At 41.3% G+C, this 21149-nt stretch overlaps 2 protein-coding genes across 31 annotated transcripts in view; both read right to left on the reverse strand.

The window, feature by feature from the left end:
• LOC111605601 (interference hedgehog) overlaps positions 1–1693 on the reverse strand; it is a 37114-nt gene extending 35421 nt beyond the window's left edge. The window contains exons 1-2 of the mRNA XM_023324213.2: positions 1423–1693; positions 554–680 (exon numbers count right to left, since the gene is read on the reverse strand). The gene's annotated coding sequence lies outside the window, so the exon portion shown is untranslated. The remainder of the gene's footprint in view (positions 1–553; positions 681–1422) is intronic.
• Positions 1694–2815: 1122 nt separating this feature from the next.
• The window catches only part of LOC111605612 (basement membrane-specific heparan sulfate proteoglycan core protein), a 63497-nt gene continuing 45163 nt past the window's right edge, over positions 2816–21149 (reverse strand). For 20 of the 30 annotated variants that reach the window (XM_030223981.1, XM_023324248.2, XM_030223996.1 and 17 more), the window contains 18 exons: positions 20961–21109; positions 20705–20885; positions 19899–20505; positions 19152–19414; positions 18089–18260; positions 17615–18012; positions 17081–17534; positions 16372–16618; positions 16118–16292; positions 12279–12344; positions 11065–11487; positions 8339–8550; positions 7990–8262; positions 6999–7924; positions 5869–6584; positions 5380–5796; positions 5165–5312; positions 2816–2926 (listed from right to left, as the gene is read on the reverse strand). In XM_030223981.1, the coding sequence (XP_030079841.1) occupies positions 2884–2926; positions 5165–5312; positions 5380–5796; positions 5869–6584; positions 6999–7924; positions 7990–8262; positions 8339–8550; positions 11065–11487; positions 12279–12344; positions 16118–16292; positions 16372–16618; positions 17081–17534; positions 17615–18012; positions 18089–18260; positions 19152–19414; positions 19899–20505; positions 20705–20885; positions 20961–21109 (5870 nt within the window). In that variant the 3' untranslated portion in view covers positions 2816–2883. The remainder of the gene's footprint in view (positions 2927–5164; positions 5313–5379; positions 5797–5868; positions 6585–6998; positions 7925–7989; positions 8263–8338; positions 8551–11064; positions 11488–12278; positions 12345–16117; positions 16293–16371; positions 16619–17080; positions 17535–17614; positions 18013–18088; positions 18261–19151; positions 19415–19898; positions 20506–20704; positions 20886–20960; positions 21110–21149) is intronic. The other 10 variants (XM_030224009.1, XM_030223997.1, XM_030223991.1 and 7 more) reach the window with 2 other exon arrangements.

The following is a 21149-nucleotide window of genomic DNA, read 5'->3' on the forward strand; positions in this document are numbered from 1 at the left end:
TGTGCGGGCAGCACCGTCGCGACGCGTCGACGCAGTTGTAGACAGTTCATTAATGTTATCAACAGCATGGGGCATGGGACATGGGATATGGGGTCGGGGGCTGATCGCTCATTTCTTTGCATTTTGGCCGCATCGTTGTAGGTAACAGCAACAGCAACAAGAGCGAGCTGCGCATAGCTCGTATTACTGTGCGCAGTGGCTGCGCTGCTGCGTCGCTGCTCCTGTCTGGGTTTGTGTACGCGCTAAACGTCAATTTTGAGCTGCGAAGCACTTGCTTGCTGTTGCTGTAGCTGATGATGCCGAAATGGGCCAAAGTCGTACTAAGAAAACAACAAAAACTGGTGGCAACTATTGGCCAAAAAAGGACACAGCGGCATGCGTTGCCGACTTGGCCGATACAAATTGTCAGCTCGAATGGAACGGGCCAGTCGTATTTTATGGACAACTTGTTGACCAGATGAACTACTTTCCAGTCGCGCTTTTGCCGTTAGCTGTCTGCCTGGCTGCGTAGCTGATCAACAAAAACGAACAACAAAAAACAAATACAACTCACCTGTACGATCCGTGCAGGAGTCCTAGTTTAAAACGACGAGCTGTTTCCTTCACTCAATTCACTCAGTTGTCATTGCACTCAAGTCAGAAGAGAGACTTTCCGCTCTGCACTCTCCTTCACTAGCAGCCTACATACACACATAGAAACATACGTTGTAACAATAGATAAGTCCATTAGAAATCGAATGGCAAAAGAGAAGCGAAAGATTCGCATTAGCGGAAACTATCTTAGCTCTGCCTCCTCCCCTCCTCACATCCGTTAGACCGCTAGCGGCACAACGGCACATTTCCGAAATTGTATTCAATCTCTATCTCACTCAATTTCAAATAAATTTTGGCATTCGAAATGGGGAAGAGGAAGCAGCGCCAAAATTGTGTCCCGAGGCGAAAGGCAAAGCCGCATGAATAGCTATTTAACGGGTATTCGTATGAATGAGCTTAACAAACATATGTAGGTACAAATATACGTGCATATAAATGTATGTATGTATATATGCATGTATGTGCATATATGTAAGTATTTATGCAGAAGTTATGTATGTACGCATATGTAGATCTCCATCAATCTCATATACCATTTACCGTACATCAATTAGAAAGTCATATCTCAATCATTCGTACATCAGTTTTATAGGCATTGGGTGCTTATGCACATGCATAAATACATACATACATACATCAGTACATTACACACACACATACACAAAGACAAGTATTTATGTCATTTTGTCGTTTGTCTTTGCAGCTGTTTGCCGGCCGCCGCAACGTTTTAAAAATAAAAACAAAAATAAATATAAATATAAATACAAATCGAAAGGAACAACAAAATACATATGTGTATATAAAGATAGAATCAAAGAAGACACTAACAATGCAAACGGCTCAACCACTTCGCACGCACTTCTGCTTCTTCTGATTTACGTTGATTTCGTTGTGTTGTTTTGTTTTGTTTTTTTTTTTTTTTTTATTTGGCTAACTGCATTTGCTGCCAATTAACGCGCACATTAACAGGTAGGCACAATCCTCATTAGCCAGATGATCATTAGCATCTGTAGCTGCAGCTCATTGATAACAATTTCGCAAAGTTCCCGGGCTGCGAGCGAACACAACAAAAAAAATTAAACAGAACGCACATAGAAAAAAAAACACGTCAAAAGCAATTTGGGAGGAGACGAACGTTTTAAGATGCGCGCACAATACACAACCTGTCAGCGTCGCGTCACGTAAGTAACTGAACGAAATTGTCTTCGCGTACACACATAGACGACAGCGAGGCCGGTCGACGCGACGTTCGGCTTGCTTCGGCCACTTTCAACACGAAGACGAAGCGTCGCGGCTTTTGAGAGCAACAAAGGCCGGCGCAATGCCATAAAGCTGCTCGTTGCATCCAGCCGAACATGCGCAGTGCTGTCGTGCGTTAAGGAAACTGCGCTGCTGCAGACGCGCAGGCACAGACAACCACCCAACCAACCCACTTCCCCCCGTCTCGCCCAAAACATGAAACACGTGCCAAGTTTTTCTTTTTAATTTTTTATTTGGTTTTTTTGTTGTTATCCACTTAACAGTTTCAATCGTATTATACATTTATGTTGAGAATAATTTTAAATTTTTTTGTTCTTTTTTACTTTTATTCTTGTTTCAATTAACTGTAATATAAGTATATTTAGTTTTAAGTTTATAAACTTTGTGCATATGCTTGTTGTGTGTGTGTGTTTGTGTGTGTCTGTGTGTGTGTGTTATATGCCATTACTGTGAATTGTCAAGCTGCACAGCATTTTACACTGGGCGAAACGAAATCATTTGAATCGACAAAAAAATTAAAAAAAAAATTATAAAATGCTTAGTTATATGTAGTTTGTTCTTGTTGTTGTTGGCTAGTATGCGTTATTGTGTGTTAGTCGGACCTTAAATGTATATATATATATGTTTATATATGTATTTATTGTAGGGTATATGAATCCATTAAAACATTATTGTTTCGTTTCGAGCTTTCACTTCTTATGGCCGTTGTACGTTTAAAGTTTAGTTGGTTTGGTTTTCCTTCTCGGTTATTATCTGTATTATTATTATTAATATTATTCTTTTTATTTTTATTATTATTATTATCGATTGCTTTTCATATTTTTAGCCAACATATAATGTAGTAGTTGAAGCAATTGCAACAATTCGTATTTGTTTTACTCGACACAACATTTTCTTTTAAACTTTTGTTCTATATATATTTATATATGTGTAGATATAAAAAAGAGTTTATTTAAAAAAAAAACCTAACTTGTGTGGGTTTCATTTTGTTACTGTTGTTGTTGGTTTTGTTATTGTTGGTATATTGCCTTAAACGACAGGTGGTTCGGTGCCACCCAGGGCTTCATCATTACTGGAGGGTACCGAAAATGAAAAAACAAAATTGACGCAAAATTAAGATTTAAGAAAACAAAATAATATAAAAAAAAAATAAAATTTATATACATATGTACTATACATACAAGTTAAAAAACATTTTTTATCAAATAAATAAAATATAAAAAAATGTTGAGAATTAAAAATATTTCTTAAGTTTATATAATCTATCAAAATATGTTAAATATTAAACAAAAAATTAATAATTTACTTATATATAAAAAATTAAAAATTATAAAAAATTAAAAATAAGAAATTTTTACAAAAACAATACAAAAAAAAAATAAAAAAATGATAAAAAATATTAATAAAAAATTATATTTAATAAAAATACTTAAATAATTGTCATGAATAAACTTTAAGAATACAGAAAATAAAAAGTGTTTTAAACACTCTTTTTTGTTGATAATATTGCTAAATTATTAAATAAAAATTACGTTTCATAAGTGTTGCATAAAAACAAATATATTTACCCCAGTAAACATAAAAAAATCAAAATGAATATGAGCTGTTCTGTCTTGAATTAGTTCGAATTCCTATTCGTATAAAGATTCGAGAGATGTTTGAATCGCATCTTGATTATATTTTAAATCTAAATGGAAAGCAGGGGAAACCTTTGAGTATCCCTCGAGCTTTAATAAACTTGTAACTCCTTTGAGGCCTAATTGCGTTTTGGGAGCTTTAAGAGCTTACCTAGCTGAGTCACAAGTGTGTACAAGCTTTGAACTAAGATTCAAGGAGCTTTCAAAGCTTTTAGTAGTTCATTTTCGCTAATAATAAGGAAACTTAGGCATATATCAATTAATATAGTGATATAGTATATGTATTTAATTTTATGTTGATATAGTTGTACTCTTGCATAGGCAAAATAATAATTCTTTCTATTCTTTTTTCAAGTTTCTATATTAAGATAAATAAATAAAGGAAGAAAATAAAACGAAATTCTTCTGCAGTTTCAGACTTTGTCTCAACGCTTCGAGTTAAGAACTCACATGTGCCAGCATTTCAATCATATATATATATATATATATATATATATATATGTATATATATCCAGTATGTATATGCATTTATTTCATAATATATATATATATATTGTATATTTTAATTGATTTTAGTATGATTTCATTTTGATAGGTTAGCTATACGCTCCATATTGAATATACTTTTTGACTCATTAAGTTTTTTGACCCATTAATTTCTATAGTTTCTTAGTGGCTAAAAAAAAAATAACGATGCTTTTTTATTTTTTTTTAACAATATTCCGGTGCTAACTACAAAAAAACATCATTTGCTAGATATATTTGTTATAGATGCTTGATTCCTTTAGGATCTTGTAGTAAACAGTTATTTCAAATATTTCTCTATGCCTTAGCTACAGTTTCGCTCGTATATACTTTGTATATGTATTTATATAACATGATATTTTGCAATGATATGGCACGATAATTGTTTTTTTTTTATCTTTCGTTTTTGTATTTTTTATGCAACAGATGGCGCCAGTGTGCTGCGCGCTTAGCTGGGCGCAGGCAGCAGCCAGATGAGACTGCTCGCGAGTAGGGTTAACGGTGCCACTGCCACGCCCACAGCCCTAACGCTCGCATCGTACGCATATCCGTGGACACTGTGTGGCAGCTGATCGAGATTGGGTCGCGGGTAGATGATGTGCACCGGCGGCGGCTGATCGAGCTTGTCGAAGAAATTTGGATCATATCTCTTATCACTCGGATCGTAGTCGTGATAGACGAGGCTGGATGGGTTCCAATAGTCCCTAAACTCCGCCAGGTCAGAGCCGCAAGCAGCGTGCAGAATTGAGAGATAAGTTAAATAAAAAAGCCATGGAAAGCCCGTGATTTGCCCCTTGAGCTTAAGCAGAATGAAAATGCAACAAAACACAATACAGTAGCTAAGCCAGCCTTAGATTGGAGAGGTCCTAGATCCCTGAGTCTAAGGATCGTAGTTAAACTATTTCGTTGCATCTCATCTAAACTCTGAATATTCTCTCTGGACTTCTCGAAATATAATATAATATAAATATATAATATATAGGCAGTCTACTTTTTAGGGGAATCCTTTCTTCCCCTATATAAAAAGTTCCAAGCTTATCTTGCTAAGAGACTATGTAACTTACTTAGTCTAGAACCCCATTTGATTTCAATTTAAGCTAAGCCGCAGTTGATCTAAGCTGATCTGAGCAGGGCTTTCAGGTACTTACACAGGACAGGTATCCACGTTGACGCCACTGACAGAGGCCTTGCCCAGATTGATCTGGCCAACGGCATCACCTTCAACAAAGACGATGCAACCGTTGAAGTTGTGCGAATAGCGTTTGCCCGTGAAGTTTGAGATGTTCGGAATACCACCTGAAATTGAGCAAGAGGCAAATTAACGTTAATACCAATGACTAGGCTGTGACGTCGGAAAACTCACCAATGAAGACATTGCCCGGCAGATGCATCTCCTTTTTGCTGGTGGGGCGCGTCTCGCCGGAGTCGGATATGCGATCGACCTCGAGAATGGCAGTGTTGTCCGCACGCTTCACAAGCACAATATGGCGTTGGCCATCATCCACAGGAGTGTCCACGTTGCGTATGACCACCTCCTCGCCGTCCAGACGCAGGGCGTACTCCACCAAGCCATCGACGACGGCTAGGGCTATAAAGTCTTGGCCGGTGAACTCTTCGCCAGATTTCTGGCCCCACCAGAGTAGCAGGCCGTTGGGCTTGTTCGTGGAGAAGACCACCACTGCTGAGGTGTACTGTTGGTCTATCTCCGAGCTAAACTGGCTGCGATCCACCTCCAGATATCCATTGCCACGGAACGAGGCATTGAAGCTCACTTGGATGTCTGCACGAAAGAGAATCACATTCAATTAGATCGAGGGTAGCTCGAAGCCATCTCCAACTGATCTCCACTTACGCTCCTCGCAGTGCTTGCCACTGTAGCCCAGGCTGCAGGCACAGATCGCCTGTTGCTCCACCTCGCGGCAGGTGCCGCCATTCTCGCAGGGCTCATTGGCACAGGGCGACATCGCATAGGGCTGCTGTTCCTCCTCGTGGTGGGAGGCGCGAGTGTCGCTGGTTGGCGCCACAGGCACCACGGGCAGCTCGCCATCAAAGTCATTGTCCCCGATCTCATTGAGTTCGCCGCAGTTTTGCACATTGGCCGCGTCCTTAACGGCAGCGAGCAACTGAATAGGACGCATCGAGTCGTAGAGACGCGAAATGCAGCCATCGAAGCCTTCGTTGATATTCACATCCCGATTGATCTTGACTGTGGCCCGATCATAGCCGCCCACATACAACGGCGTCTTCAGCGAGAGTGTGCGCGGTGCACCCGCCGCCTTGGCCCTCTGCTCGGGCTCATCGCCGACACGCAAAATGCTCTCGCCCTGGCGACGCAGCAGCTCGACCCGTGTCCATCTATGCAGGGGCAGCGGCTTCTGTGAACGCACCACGACAGGCTTAAGGCGCGCAGCCGTGTTAATGATCAGCTCGACATGACCGTCGCGCAGCACAAGGGCCACGTAATCGCCGCTGGGCAGCTTCGACTCGGCCGTGTACAGCAGCACTGCATCCCGTAAGCTGGCTGGGCGCAACGATAGAGTCACATTGATGCGCGATACACGAGGTGTGCTGTGAAACAAAGAAAAGGACTTCAATTGAATGACTGAGCCTTGGGCTGCGAAGCTAGAACATAACAGAGTTTCGACATCGAAATTTAAGACAAGGCTTGATAGTTCGAGTTAGTCCCGCCTCGACATTGCGGGACAGTGCTTGACCTCACTTCATGCCGCTGAGGTCTACCTCCCACGACCCATTGCATGTTTCAGTGAACTTGAAGATGAAAAGCTCTTTTATTTCTTAAGGCTAGGTCTTATGTTCTGCAGGGCTTTGAGGCAGAAGCAACACTTGCAACAGGAGAATTCACTTAGCAGCCTGGACCTAGTCCAAATCAAACCCAACACAAGGATGTCTCTATGCAATCAATCTGTCGCTAAGGCTAGTCTCTAAGGCTAGGACGAGTCGTTAGTAGAATGTTTTACTCACTTGTAGGCCGCATAGCTGTTTCGCTTGAAGTTGAGACTGTGTTCGTTTAGGTGTTCCATGTACTGACAGCGGTCGCCGGTGCGATTGAGCGGGCACAGGCATTCCATGTCCAGCTCAGTGTTTTCGCAACGGCCGGCACCGCACAGGCCCGGAGTGCACTGGGTACCCTCGACGGCGCAGTTGCGGCCTGTCCAGCCCTGCTGGCAGACGCAGGTGTAGGCGAGTTCCGTTTGGCTTTCCAGGCAAATGCCGCCGTTGGCGCAGGGCGACGCGGCGCACGGCTTGCAGCTAGTGATGCCCTCCTTCAACTTGGCGTCCTTCATCAGCTCTATGGTGCGACCTTGGAGCGTTAGACGGCTTATGCAGCCGACGAAGCCCGTTTGCTCTGCCACCGCCTCGGCGGGCAGCTGCTCCCAGCTGGGCACGCCGCCAATGTACAGATCCTCGATGAGCTCCAGCTGCGGTATTTGGGTGAGCGTGGGGAACGCGACCGGATGCTGTTCGTCCAGCTGAATGTAGCCGTCGCGACGTGAGCGCTGCACACGTGCCGTATGCCATTCGTTCAGCTCCAAGGGCTGTTCGGCACGCACTACCATCGGCTTGCCGCCGAAGTCGAAGCGGAACTCCACATAACGGTCCTTCAGCGAGAGCGCAATGTAATCGCCAGCTCCGCGCGTCTGTCCATTGAAGAGGAGCACGCCGTTGGCTGATTCCGGCCGGAAGGTGATCTCAAAGTTGAAATTGAACGAGGAGTCCGGCAGGGTGGGGAAACTCATGTAGCTCAGTGGTTGCTGACTGAATTGCGGTATAACTCCCGTGATGACCAAAATGCTCGGATAATCCACGGACTCTCCATCGTTATAGACGGCTGTGCAAATGTAGCTGCCGGCATCGCTTGCCTGCACGCCCTGCAGCGACAGCTCGTTCTGCAAAAGAGGAGCTCGTTAGATTCGGTTGGTCTGATTCGCCCGCTAGACGTCGCTCTACTTACGCTCAGTATATCGCGTCCGGATTGCATTTGTCCGTACTGACGTGACCAGCGATAGCTGGGCTGGCGACTCTCATCGGCGCCGCAGCTCAGCTGGGCCTGATCGCCGACATTGGCGTGCACGATCTTCGGACGACGCAGCTCATGGGGTTGCTCCTCAATGGCCAGCTCATAGCTGGTCGTGTAGAGATCGCCATTATCCGTACGGCACTTGCACACGTAGTTGCCCGCATCCGCAGCGGTCACTTCAGTAATTACCAGACGGTTGCCCACTTGCTACAAGTGAGAGAGAGAGGGAAAGGGAGAGAGAGAGATTAGATGATACTGTTATTGATCGGACAATGTCACTCACCTGTATATTGGCTGAGAGCGGCACTCCATCGGAGCGCTCCCAGATCACATCCGTGTAGCTGTTGTCCGAGGAGTAGCATTCAACTTCGGTCGACTCGCCAACGTGTAATTTCGATGATTGCTGATCCAGTTTCAGGCTGTAGTCACGTGGCACGACTGGCTCTGGCGGGGGCGTTGGCCGTGAAGGCGGCAGATAGGCACCCGGTTGGCCCGCTGCAGAACAAAGCCAAGCCACAGCCACAGGAGGTGGCAGCACAATACACAGTAGACACAACAGAAGACGAAGACGAAGCGGTACGAGGATGAAGACGACGACAACGACGAGGACGACGGGGACGACGAGGACGACGAGAACGACGTGAACGACGAGTCGAGGATGTTTCGGCGGTTGCAACGTTCACAATTGGGCGACAATTCACAATTGGGTTATGGGATGAGCGAGTGCACGTGTGTGTTCGTGTGTGTGTGTGTGTGAACGGTGAGTGTATGTGTGTGTGTGTGTGGGTGTGGGTGTGTGAGATGATGCATTGAGATGGGAAGGTAAGATAGTAAAAAATACACAGAGAGAAAAAGCAGTTAGCAAAAACATATCAAAAATGGTAATTTATACAGATACATGATGCGATATATGTTTATCGAAGTCTAGCAACGATAGATCTATCGATACTTCTGATCGTATGTATGTATGTCAGTGTGCGTGTGTGCGAGTGCGTTCTTTTTGAATACGCACTCGCATCCTTAGATACCCTTGTAGAATTCAGCTCGACAGAGACAGACAGAACAGACCGGACTAGACAGTCAGCTATGAACAGATTACTTAAGAGGCAAATGCCTAGTCTATGGGTCGAAAGAGTCTTCTGACTACATAGAGCAGAAAGAGTTGTGTTCGATAAGCAGCCACAGATCGACAAAGAGAGAGATATATTTGCACAGCTTTCCTTTGATTGAAAATCTTCTTCAGGTCTTGCCCGTGTTCCTCAAAAGGTATACCATATGGAGTATATGGTACAGACGGGCCTATGCCTTGCCTTAGAGCTATGTATATGTCCCCATATGGCAGATATCACAGACGATTTTCACTGGACTCGAGGTATCTTAGGTCTTTCTTCTACAAGGGTATTTTCAGGCTTTGGCTCGCCAAAGCTAGATGAACTTTATTGTTTTTTAGTCATATTTATGTATTTTTTTGGTTTTTTTTGGAATTTCGTATTCTAGTTAGACAAATAAATACATAGATGTTTTGGGTTTGGGGCGAATAGAGGGAAGAATAGATTGATGAAATATTTTTGTTTTGTTTTCAAACAAATTAATAAAAAATACAAAAAAAGAGAGAATAGAATTATATAGAAATGATAACACTAGAACACACAGCTACATAAAGTACTAAAGAGGTCTACTGGTTCGAATCACACAGAAATACGAGTATATGTGTATGTGTAATGGAGGGAGTTATGGTTGTTTGTTTTTTGGTATTTTCAGCTTATAGAACGAATGACAGGTATATATAGATATAGTATAAGGGGTTACCACTAGGCCAATACGTATTCAGATACATATACTTAGCTACATACACACATATGTCTAGGCTACCAATACAATACGAACTCTACTCGGTAGTCAGTTACACATTTAGATATAGATTGAGAAGTATTTTTTATGGCAATTTTTGTTGATCGATCGAAAGATTTTTAGTTTAGTTTTGTTTTTTTTTTTTTTCAGTTGTTTTCAGAAATTTATTTGGCTAGTCAGGTGTGGGTGTGAGTGTGTGTGTTTGTGTGTGTGTGTTACATTTTATTTACAAAATTTTGCTTGACAAATTTATCGATATTTGTACAGTATTTTGAAACAGTTCGGGTTAGTTGGAGTTACCTACATGCAGACGAGCCCGAGGCCACAAGGAACAAAAAATAAATAAGAAATGCTTTGATTTAACGACATGCGCGCGTTAGCGGGTTTTCCTCTTGTTCTTGTTGGTTGTTATCGTTATTTGTGATCGTTATCGATAACACTACCGTTACGACTTACGTACTAAGAAACTGCATAGGGTCAGGAAAATCAAAAGCAGCTCTACCCACACACACTACGACTAATTGTTGTTGTTGTTCTTGCAGATGTTGTTGTTGTTGCTGCTGTGGTTGTTGTTGTTGTTGTTGCTGTTGCTCTTGCTGATGTTGTGGCAACTGCTCTAGCTAAGTTCATATTGCAGTTGCTTACATTTTATTATTATTTAGATTTTGATACGTGAGTTGAGTGCGAATTGCAATTGTTGCAGATTTTCTCGTTGTGCGGCTACGGAACGTTGTTAGAGGAGCCAACCAGTTGGATAGATAGATAGATAGATAGGTGGATAGATGGATGGATAGATAGATATGCCAGTTATATAGATAGAGGATAGCTGAATGACATGAGAGACATGATCTGATATGATAGAATGCAAGTTCAAGCTCTACAAGCTGAAGCTGCTGTCAAATGTGACAGTTGCTGCTACCGAATTGTGCAAGTGCCTGTCAAATTTTGACAGCGGCTTGTTGCAGCCAAGCAGCATAGATGAGATGATGGATCGAACAAAGATAGATGATAAAGGAAATGTTAAGCAGCTGATATATATAGAGAAAGAAAGAGGGAGAGAGAGATAGAGAGAGAGGGAGAGAAGGAGAGAGAGAAAGGAAGAAGGCTAGTGAGTGGGGAAAAAAGTGAACAAGAAATTGTGAAAAGCTTAAGACGAACCGAAGAAGCCTTTGGCCTTTGGCTGCCCAACTCGTTGCTGTTTATCCTTTCGATGGCCTCGATCTGCCTGCTGCCAGGGCTGCTGCCTCTTCCAGCTCTTCTTCCAGCGCTTGAAGCTGTTGCCTGGTCCAGTCGTAGTGCCCATGCCATGGACCACGCTTACGCCTACGCCCACGCCCACGCCCACGCCCCCAGTGGGGGCGCGACCCATTGCTTTGCCGGCCAGCTCGCGGCTACAGTTGAACTCGTCCGAGTGATCCGTGCAGTCGTAGATGCCGTCGCAGACCATGCTCGCCTTGATGCACGTGTGCGGGTGGGAGACGCACTTGAAGTCTGTCGCTTGGCAGGCGTATGTGCTGGGGGTCGGGACGCGTGGAGGCGTGGCCAGCGGCTTGGCTGGTGTCAGTTTGTTTAATTTGAAATCTAATTTTTGTTGACGGGTTTTTCGCGTTTTCGGTTTTCATTTTTGTTTTTGTTTTAGCAATTGGTATTTTTGCAGTATTTTTGTAAATCAAGAGTTTTTGTTGTTTGAAGAGCATAAGAGAATAGATTAGCAAAAATATATAGACGAATTAGCCATCGAGCCACGGTTAGTAAATAGTTGCCCGCTTCAAAGTGCTGCTACTGAACATATTACGTATACGACCCGGACTCCAACTAAATTTATTTTCATTATTCCAAGTAGTTGATGTTGCACAAATCCATGCTCATATATCTATATATATAGTTGATTGAATGCGATTGAGTTTTGCGTTTTTCTTTGCCAGTTGCACTAAATACCAACAAAATACTAACACTAAATACTAAATGGTGCATTGTCCTGCAGAGTGTATTTGTGTGTGTGTGTGTGGGAGTGTGTGTGTCATTTTAGTGGGCGGTAAACAAAGAGGTTTTTTCGTTTTCTTTTTTTTTCTGGTTTTGTTTTTAGTTTAGTTAATTTCGATTCGTAGATCGCAACTCATTTATGGTATATACAAATTTTGAAAGTAATTTTTAGTATTTTTTTTAAGCTCGAAATAAGTAGAAAAGAAAAATAAAATAATACAAAGTATACAAAATAAATACTACCAAATATGCAAGTGGTATTTAAAAAATAAAAACAAAAAATACTCAAGCAAAAAATAATAATAATAGTAATAATAATCATAATAATAATAGGTATTAAGTTGGGCTGAAAAATGAATTTCAATTTGGATTATTACGGTGAAACACACCTGCGCATATGTATAGAACAACGCAGGGAAAATCTTGGCCGCCCCTATACAAGCTATAATTGTTTTCTATTGGTATTTTTCGGTTTTTTTGTTTATATGGTATTTTGGTATTTTGGTATTTTGTCGTTGGTATATATATTTTTTGTATGTTGATTGAATGCAGTTGTGGCGGTTGTTGTTGTTGATGCAGTTGTTGTTGTAGCAGTTGATGTTGTTGTTGTTGTTGTTGTTGTAGTTGTTGCAGCATATCATATTAGATAGTATATATGTAAACATATATACATACATATATATATATATATATATATATGTGTGTGTGTGTAGATACATATTCGCACATGGTTTATATATATATAAACGAACATAATTCGTTTGGTATTTTTAAATTCGGTATTTTATGCGAAGCGCCCAAAACAAAATTTCATAAAAATTAAATATATATATATATAATTAATACATATATTTATATATATATTTATATATATATATATATACATATATACATATATACATATATATATATATATATATAGGTGTGTGTGTGTGTATGTGTTTTTTTTTTTTGCACAAGCGCACATGTAAAAGAAAGAGGGAGAGAGAAGAGAAAAAAGCAGTAAAGAAAGAGAGAAATAAAAAATATTTATCAAATTATTTGATGTGTACCATTTGAGAGAAAAAAAAGGAAAAATTATATAGGTCCTAAGCTAAAATATTCAAAAATAATTGAATTCGTTTTGTATTCATTTTCTTTTTTCAAATCAAAAATATTAAAGATAGACCTTGGCAGAGCAGCGCTTAAAGTGGTTTGAGAATTTGAAATTTGGAATATAATTTTTGGGTTTTAAGCTTGCCAATGCGGTATTTAGTTTGTCCAGAAAACGTTGCTCAAAATCGAACCTCAAATTTGATTTTGTTTCATTGAATTCCTTTGCTTTTAAACTGATTTTAACTTATTCAAGGCAAAAAGTACGACAATACGAATATTAAAAAACAATTTACTGTGAGACTTTCAACTGGAGATTATTTACATAGTTATCATTGGTCACAAATACATGAGAAATTTATTCGTATATTTTTGGTATTTTTTCTATTTATTTGTTTTTTTCTTTTTATAATACAATTTGAGTGCAGGTGCAGCTTTGTGTGCGTTGTGGATAGAGGGGGCTAGGAAGGGTAGGTAAATGAGGTAAAGAAGAGCGCAATTTTGGATTAGGAGAGAGAGAGAGAGCAACAGAGAGAGAGAGAGAGAGAGAGAGAGAGAGAGATAGAGAGAGAGACTTAGGGTGTGTGCAGTGCAATTGATTTGTTGTTCGATCGTCTTTAACTAAAACAAAATACTACGAGTAAACAGAAAAGTACCGCCGCTGATCCGGTAAATTAAAATTAAGCAACAATCCCAAAAACCATTCGAAACCAGAACCAAAATCCAAAAAATATACAAAATAATAATTTCCGTGGCCACCAAGTGAATGTAATCGACCGACACCAGCAAAAATTACAAAAATGGCACCGAGAGGGCAAAAAAACAATAGAAAAAACGAAACATGAAAGATCGAAATAATACTAAACAAAAATGATAAATTCAACATAAGATATAAGAGTGATCCTTGGTAGTCCAAGGACTCAATACCCTTGCAGTCAATCATATATACCCAGTGAGAGCGACAGAGTAATATGTAATTTCTATTTTCTCCCTATCTCCCTCTAAATCAAGCATTGACTGTTTCAGAGCCCCAGGCTTACTGTTACCAAATAATACTGACGGGAAACCAATGAAGATCCACAGCTTAAGACTACATTTACTATAAGTTGATAAGAGACAGACGGACTGACAGAAAACCAATATAGCAATATAGCCTTACGTGTAATATTAATTGTTATTACTTGGAAATATATAAAATATACTAAGAAATTGACTAACTTTTGACTAAATGTATAGCTTCAATATTAATCGCTTATGTCTGGGCCAATGCTTTTATATAATATATCATAATTTTTATATATGATAATTTTTAGTGTTGCTATTTTTGCAATTCATATCATATCTTGGACTGTGACTAAGTGTGACTATAACAAAATTCAGCTAGCTAGCTGAGCTCTGAGCCCAGTTCGTATGGTCTACTGCAAGGGCATATTTAACTGAAGGTTAATAAACGAAATAAAAAGAAATATTTTACAAGTTTGTTTTGTTGTTGTTTTTTTTTGTTTTTTTGTTTTTTTTTTTTGTTTGCTTTTACACAGTTAATGTATGTAAGTATTTGTTATTTTATTTGTCGGGACTTAGAGCAAAAAAAAAAACCACAGCTGGGACTTAAAACGTATTTTGGTATTAGATTTATGGCAGCCACTGTTAAGCTTAAAACTTTATTGTTTAAAAATAGTTATGTTTACGTAATATGCGTCCATTGCATTAATATGTGCTCGTATGTATGTAAAATAATTACAAAAAAACATATTCATTAAGCATATATAGATTATATAGAATTTCAATTTGTTGACTTTTTGTATATAAAAATGAATTGAAAAGTTTTTTGTGTTTGTTTTTCTTTCGGATTTTTTGCAACTTAAGATTGACCAATTTCAAATGTATCGAAAAAAGAATCATACAAAGAATTGTTGTTGGCTTTTGCGTGGTGGGTGTGGGTGTGTGTGTGTGTAGGCGTGGGTGTGCGTGAGTATGTTGTTGTTGTTTTCGAGGTATTTTCGGATCGTTTCGTAGGCTCTTGTTTGTTACTGTTGCGTGGGCATGCCGTGAGCTGTACATAAGTTAAGAATTGCTTAACAATTGTCATACTTCATAGTATTTTTTTGGTATATTTCGTGGTATTTGTCATTTGTGTGTGTGTGTGTGCGTGGCAGTTCATAGAGTGTGTCAACACCTTCACCAGTTTGCAAAATTAATCAGTTATATATAATGGCATTTTGTTGTATGTTACAATTGTTAATGGCTTATTGTCATATATACAGAGTGTTTAATACCCTAGAACCAACAAATCCGTATCCGTTATAACAGATTATTACCTATGTGTGTGTCTGTGTGTGTGTGTGTTTGTAATTACATTTGTAGGTATTTGATAAGTTAAAGGCTCGCATATTTACATGGTGTTTTCTGTTGTTCATTGATATATGTATATAAACGTGTGTGTGCTGTGTGTGCTGTGTGTGCTGTGTGTGTGTGTGTGTGTGTGTGTGTGTCTGTGTGTCTGTGTATGTGTTTAGTCAAGTAGTAGTAGCAGCTAGAGCTATACATACACATATGGATACACATATACATATGGACATTGAATATAGATATAAAGTGTTACCTATATATATATATATATATATATACATATACACATACATATATATATATATACATATAAATAGGCTTGATAAGAACAAAGTAAAATCAGCGAGCGAGTGTTTTAATCTTTCAATCTGCTCTTCGGTTTATAACGTGTATATATATAGATAATTCTTTGATTTGATTCAATATATATCTTTTCGTATTGCCAACAAAGCCTAATCCTTTTTTTTGTTTTTAATAAACTTTCTTTCGATTTCTGTTAATATTTAATAATAAATTTTTTGTGGTATTTTTGGTATATATATTTCTTTTTTTGGTATCATTTTGCAATTGAAATTCTCTGGCCTAAGAATGGAGTGTGTTTGTGTGTGTGTGAGAGAGAGAGAGATAAAGGAGATATATCTGTTGTGTTTGGGGTTTATGTGTAGAGGAATATTCTTTGTTTTATATATATTTCTTTTTTTTTGTTTTTGTTGATTTTTTGTTGTTGGTTTGGTAGGATGTTGTGTGGTTTTTCTTTTTAAGGGGGACGTTCTAGGGTTTTACTCACGCTGTACACTCAAGTCGACGTAGGTGGGCGGGGAACGCTGCCTGGTGTTGATGTCGTACGAATCGCATATGTAGCGACCGGCGTCCTCCAAGCGCAACGATGTCAGGATCAGGATCTGGCTGTCGGAACGAGCATTGTTGGGCAGCGGCTGTCCATCTTCGCGATACCAGTTGAACTGTTCGAATCGAGTATAATCGATTGTTATCGATGCACGCTAAGCGACAGGCGATTTCTTAAGCTAATTCACTCCTCACCTGAGTATTGACGCGCTGCTCGCCACGTTGCGTCGTCACAGTGCAGCGCATCTGAATGCTCTCGCCCTCGCGCCGCTGCTGTTGCATAGAGATCGGTTGCTGCGTGTAGGTAGCCGGCGGACGCACAACTACCTGGGCGATCTTGCTAATGTTGCCGTATTCGTTCGATGCCGTGCAGCTGTAGCCGCCAGCATCAGCCGGAGTTATGGCTATGAAGCGCAACAGTTGACCCTCGATGTGCACGGAGCTGTGTGACAGAGAGCGAGAGAGAAAGGGACAGAGAGAGTAAATGAGCGAGAGAATGAGAGTGATTATTCCTTCTATTCATGACTCAGTTCTTCTTCTTTTACTGTGGAGCTCTTATACTGTCACTGCTTCATTCTTACTCTATATGAAAGTATTTCTAAGTCCAGTTTCTGGGGGCTGTGACGATGGTGAAAGGGAACTCTTCGATATAGTTAGTTTATAAGGCATACTTTTAGGAATATTCAATTTCAGAATAGCTAACATCTATAAAACTTTCATTTCATCAATCTATGATATCGATAATTATCGATTTCGATACAGAGGAAGCAAGATTTGATCAGTGACAGTAAGCGATTAGCATTTAACAGATTCCTGTAGGAAAATATATGTACTCTGTGTAGATGGAGCTAAGCAGAGGGAAGAATTGCTTCAATTATAGAGAGATTGCTTGCTGGGCACTCACCTGGGCAGTGGTCGGTTATTGTCGGTGGCCCATTGCACGTCCTCGGGCCGGGCGCCGGTCACATCGCAGTAGATTTCGACATTGCGATTGGCCTCCACCTCGAGCGGTATGTTGGGACGGAAAGTGATCTGGGGCAGTGGCATACGCACCAATTCTCGCACGACATATGTGACCAGGGCACCGCGATGATCCATGGCATTGCAGCGATACTGACCGAGATTGTGCTCCTCAACGAATGTGATCGTCAGCTTGTTGTGTTCGGAGTGAGCGTTTGGCAGTAGCGGCTGCCCATCGACGCGCGTCCATTCGGTATTCAAGTAGGGATCCAGATTACAGGTGAGGGTCACGTTGTCACCCAGATTGGCTGTGAAGCGCTGAATGGTGTCCGAGCTGGGACGCTGTGACTGGTGATAGTAGGGCGGCAGGTAAGGATCACGCTCCACATCGCCATCGCCTGCAAGAGAGAGTTACCAGAGTTGTTATCAGCATGCAGTGCCAACGCAGCTACTAGACAGGGTTGGTTAAGCTACTTACGATCGCCAATATCACCCCGCTTGGGCTTCACATCGATGCGTATGGTACGCTCGTCGTCGCCCGCCTCATTCGTAGCCTTGCAGACGTAGACCTTGGCATCCGCCTGTGTCACCCGATTGATGATCAAATAGGCCGTATTCGAGCCAATTTGTCGGGTATCCAGTGGCATAACAGCCGGCTGGTTGTCCCATTGCACGGTCGGATTAGGGGTGCCGCTGGCAACGCACGCAATGCGCACCTCGTCGCCCTCGGTGTACGGTAAAAGAGATTCGCTCGGATCCAGTTGAATCACCGGTGGGTCAATCACTCTCAGCGTCACAACGGCTGTGGTGCGCCCAACGGTGTTCTCGGCCGAACACTCGTAGTCACCGCCATCCGCGACCTGTATTTCGTTGATGCTACAAACGAAATAGGGCAGGAATGCAGTTTGGGTAACATCAAGTCCACACTGGATAGGCGCTCATGTATACTCACACTATGTAGCCCTTGGCCTGCTCGACGTGTCGGGACGAGAGTGGTGCATCATCGACGCGGCGCCACTGCACCGTCGGCTCGGGTATGCCGTGGACGCGACAAAAAAGGATGCCCTGTTCGCCGACGGTGAGTGTCCTTACTGGCTCTATCTCAACGCTCGGTCGCTCCCGAGCTGCAAGCAAGTAAATTATGGTGGTTGTACAGATTAGTATTAGGATCAGACTGTGCGGACCTGTCTTATTACCGACTCCACTCTTGTGCACTTGCATTTACAAATCATATGTTATTAAGTATCAAGAATATATATATATATATATGTATAGTATGTATTTGATTAATTTACCAACATTGTCAATTGGGTGTGGCAAGCAATGGGAAAGAAGAAACAGAGCAAAGAGAGTTGTTATGCACTCGGCGTTCTTAGTTCTAGTGGTACTACATCATCTAGTTTAGGCTATAGCTGCAGAGCTTTTATTCAATCTGAGAGATTTTCTTCTTCACAGAGAAAATATCGACGAAGCTAAATTAGGATCAAATTCAGTTTAAGATATTAAGGCTTTTAGCTGAAAATAAGCTTTATATTGCATAAGAGGGAACTTAAGTCATAAAAGCTTTTGTTAAAAATGAAGCTTTCAATTGTATAAAAGCTTTGTTATATTTTTTAAGAAATAGATTTACTATTCAATTGCATTTAAGTCATTCGAGCTTTTTGCTGAAATCAAAGCTTTTAATTGTAAAAAAGCTTCATAACATTTGCAGACTAACGTTGACTATTTATTTGGCCCTATGTCATTTAAGCTTTTAACTAAAAATGAATTTTTGAATGGAGTAAAAGCTCTATGAAGCTCTGTTGAATGAGTTCATAAAAGAGCTTAAGAGTGTTATGAGCTGAAGCAAATCTTTTCAGACTCAAAAGCTTGATGCATTTTATAGAATTTGGTCTATGCCTAAACATGATGATGACGTGGAGGGTCAATAGCACTTCGCTGGGAAATTGATAATCATATAATCACAGAATCGTGTCGATTGCTTAGTATATAGCCGAAAAGAGATTGCTACTTACGTTCAATGTCGATATGAGTGTTGGATTGATCTGTACCATGGGCGTTCTCGGCTGTGCACACATACCAGCCACGATTCTCGATCATGGCATTGTGAATGCGCAGTACATTGCCCGTAATTTGGACATTCGAGGGCATCGAGTCACGAACCTTCATCCATTTAATGCTTGGGTAGGGAGAGCCACTCGATTCGCAGGTAATGCTCAAGTCGGTGCCCTGATAGATGACATGCTCTGCCTCAAGTCGCACAATACGAGGAGGATTGCTGCAGGACGACCAGGAAGCAAATGTTATGCAATTATATACTTAAGTTGTATAAAAATGTTATATAAAAGCGTGCGGAATTCGAATCTGAAACCAGAATTGCCCCGTCACGGTAAGCTGTTAACATATTAAACAGGGTTTTAGTATAAGGAGGTCTGTCCGATCACTGAAGCTTATATTTTCTTTAACAGACTTAGCTGATGCCTCGTTCTGCCCTGCTCTATCGTTTGTCTGTCCGACTTTCTGTCCGTATTTTGTGTCCCTTACAGCACGCTTAGATCGATAACCCACTCAAAATCGATAGTCTTTTCCATTCACGTTCACGTTAGATACTGTAAAGGTCCTTGTCTTCTATCACATGGTCTGAACAACATTATAACATTCCGAGATCCTACGATGAATCTGTGTTTCGCTTCAGACTCGATAGATCAGAATGCTTTTGAAAGTACGAAGTCTTGCGTAAGAGTTGATGTGCTTTTGCTTACCCGTTTCCGATGGGCTGCTGTCGATCTTCGATGTAGACGCGTGCATCTTCGGTATAGTTGCGATGTGTCCTTAAGTCGTTGCCAACGCACGTGTAGACGCCGTTGTCCCGGGTGGTAGCATCTCGTATCTCTAGGGTATCTCCGCTAATGATCACATTCGACTGCTGCTGGCCGTTCAATGGGTAGCCATCGTGCAGCCACTCATAGTGCAGTTGGGCGCCGCTGGTCGACTGGCAAACGAAGCGTATTAAGTCGCCAGCCTCGCCATTGTAGTTCTCTGGCTGAATGTAGAGACGTTCTCGTGCTGGTGGCTGTGGCTGCGGGGCATTGCCCAGTACATAGACCTGCACGTACTTCTCATCGATGTTCAGGTCGTTTTGGGCTTGGCAGCGATAGCGTCCTTCGTCTGATTTGCGTGGCGATTCGAATATCAAGCGGGAGCCATCCGTTCGCGTATGTCCGTCCGCCTGGCCATCGATGCGTGTCCAGGTGACGATGGGTGTTGGATTGCCTTCCACCTCGCAGTTGATCTCATTGACAACGTATTCATCGAAGGTCACCGTTTGCGGCAGATTGACAATCTGAGCAGGTGAACGTTGTGCATGAGCTGTCAAAGGGAGAACGAGAGAGTGAGAGTGAGAGTGAGAAATTATTAAGAAAAAGAAATCAACCGAGTCCTCAATAGATACCGTAGCGTGCCAACATTTCTTTGGCATATCCTTAATATGCCGCATGTCAAATTAATTTGATTTTTAAGATTAGCTTTTTGCCAGAGTTGAGAAAAGAGCAAAGTGCAAGAGTCTTACTTGTTATGGTTAGGGAGACCATGTCCTCGTAGGCGCGTGAGGTCTGGTTGTTGACGGCACGGCAGATGTAGACACCAGAATCGATCAGCTGCATGTTGTACAGATTCAGAACTCCGCCTGAAATCTCAGCTGTGTTGGGCAATTGGCTGTTCTGCTTGTACCAGCTGACGAGGACCGGATTCTAAAAGGGGAATGGGAATGTCATCCGAATGATGTTGCTCGGCAATTCACATTTCATTCACGATCAATCACTTACGTTATTCCATTTCATGCGACCGTTGCAGTGCAACGATATCGAACCACCGACGGGCATTATCGTGATCTGTGGCTTCGATATCGATACAATTATTTGGGTGCGTATATTGTCGGGCTGTTCGGTGGTCGTTGACACTGGTATTCCGTAGTCTGATGGATTAATGTAGAATTGATTGAAACGATTAATTCG

This window comes from Drosophila hydei, unplaced genomic scaffold (assembly GCF_003285905.1).
Source record: "Drosophila hydei strain 15085-1641.00,03,60 unplaced genomic scaffold, DhydRS2 tig00000333-arrow-arrow-pilon, whole genome shotgun sequence".
Classification (NCBI taxonomy): domain Eukaryota; kingdom Metazoa; phylum Arthropoda; class Insecta; order Diptera; family Drosophilidae; genus Drosophila; species Drosophila hydei.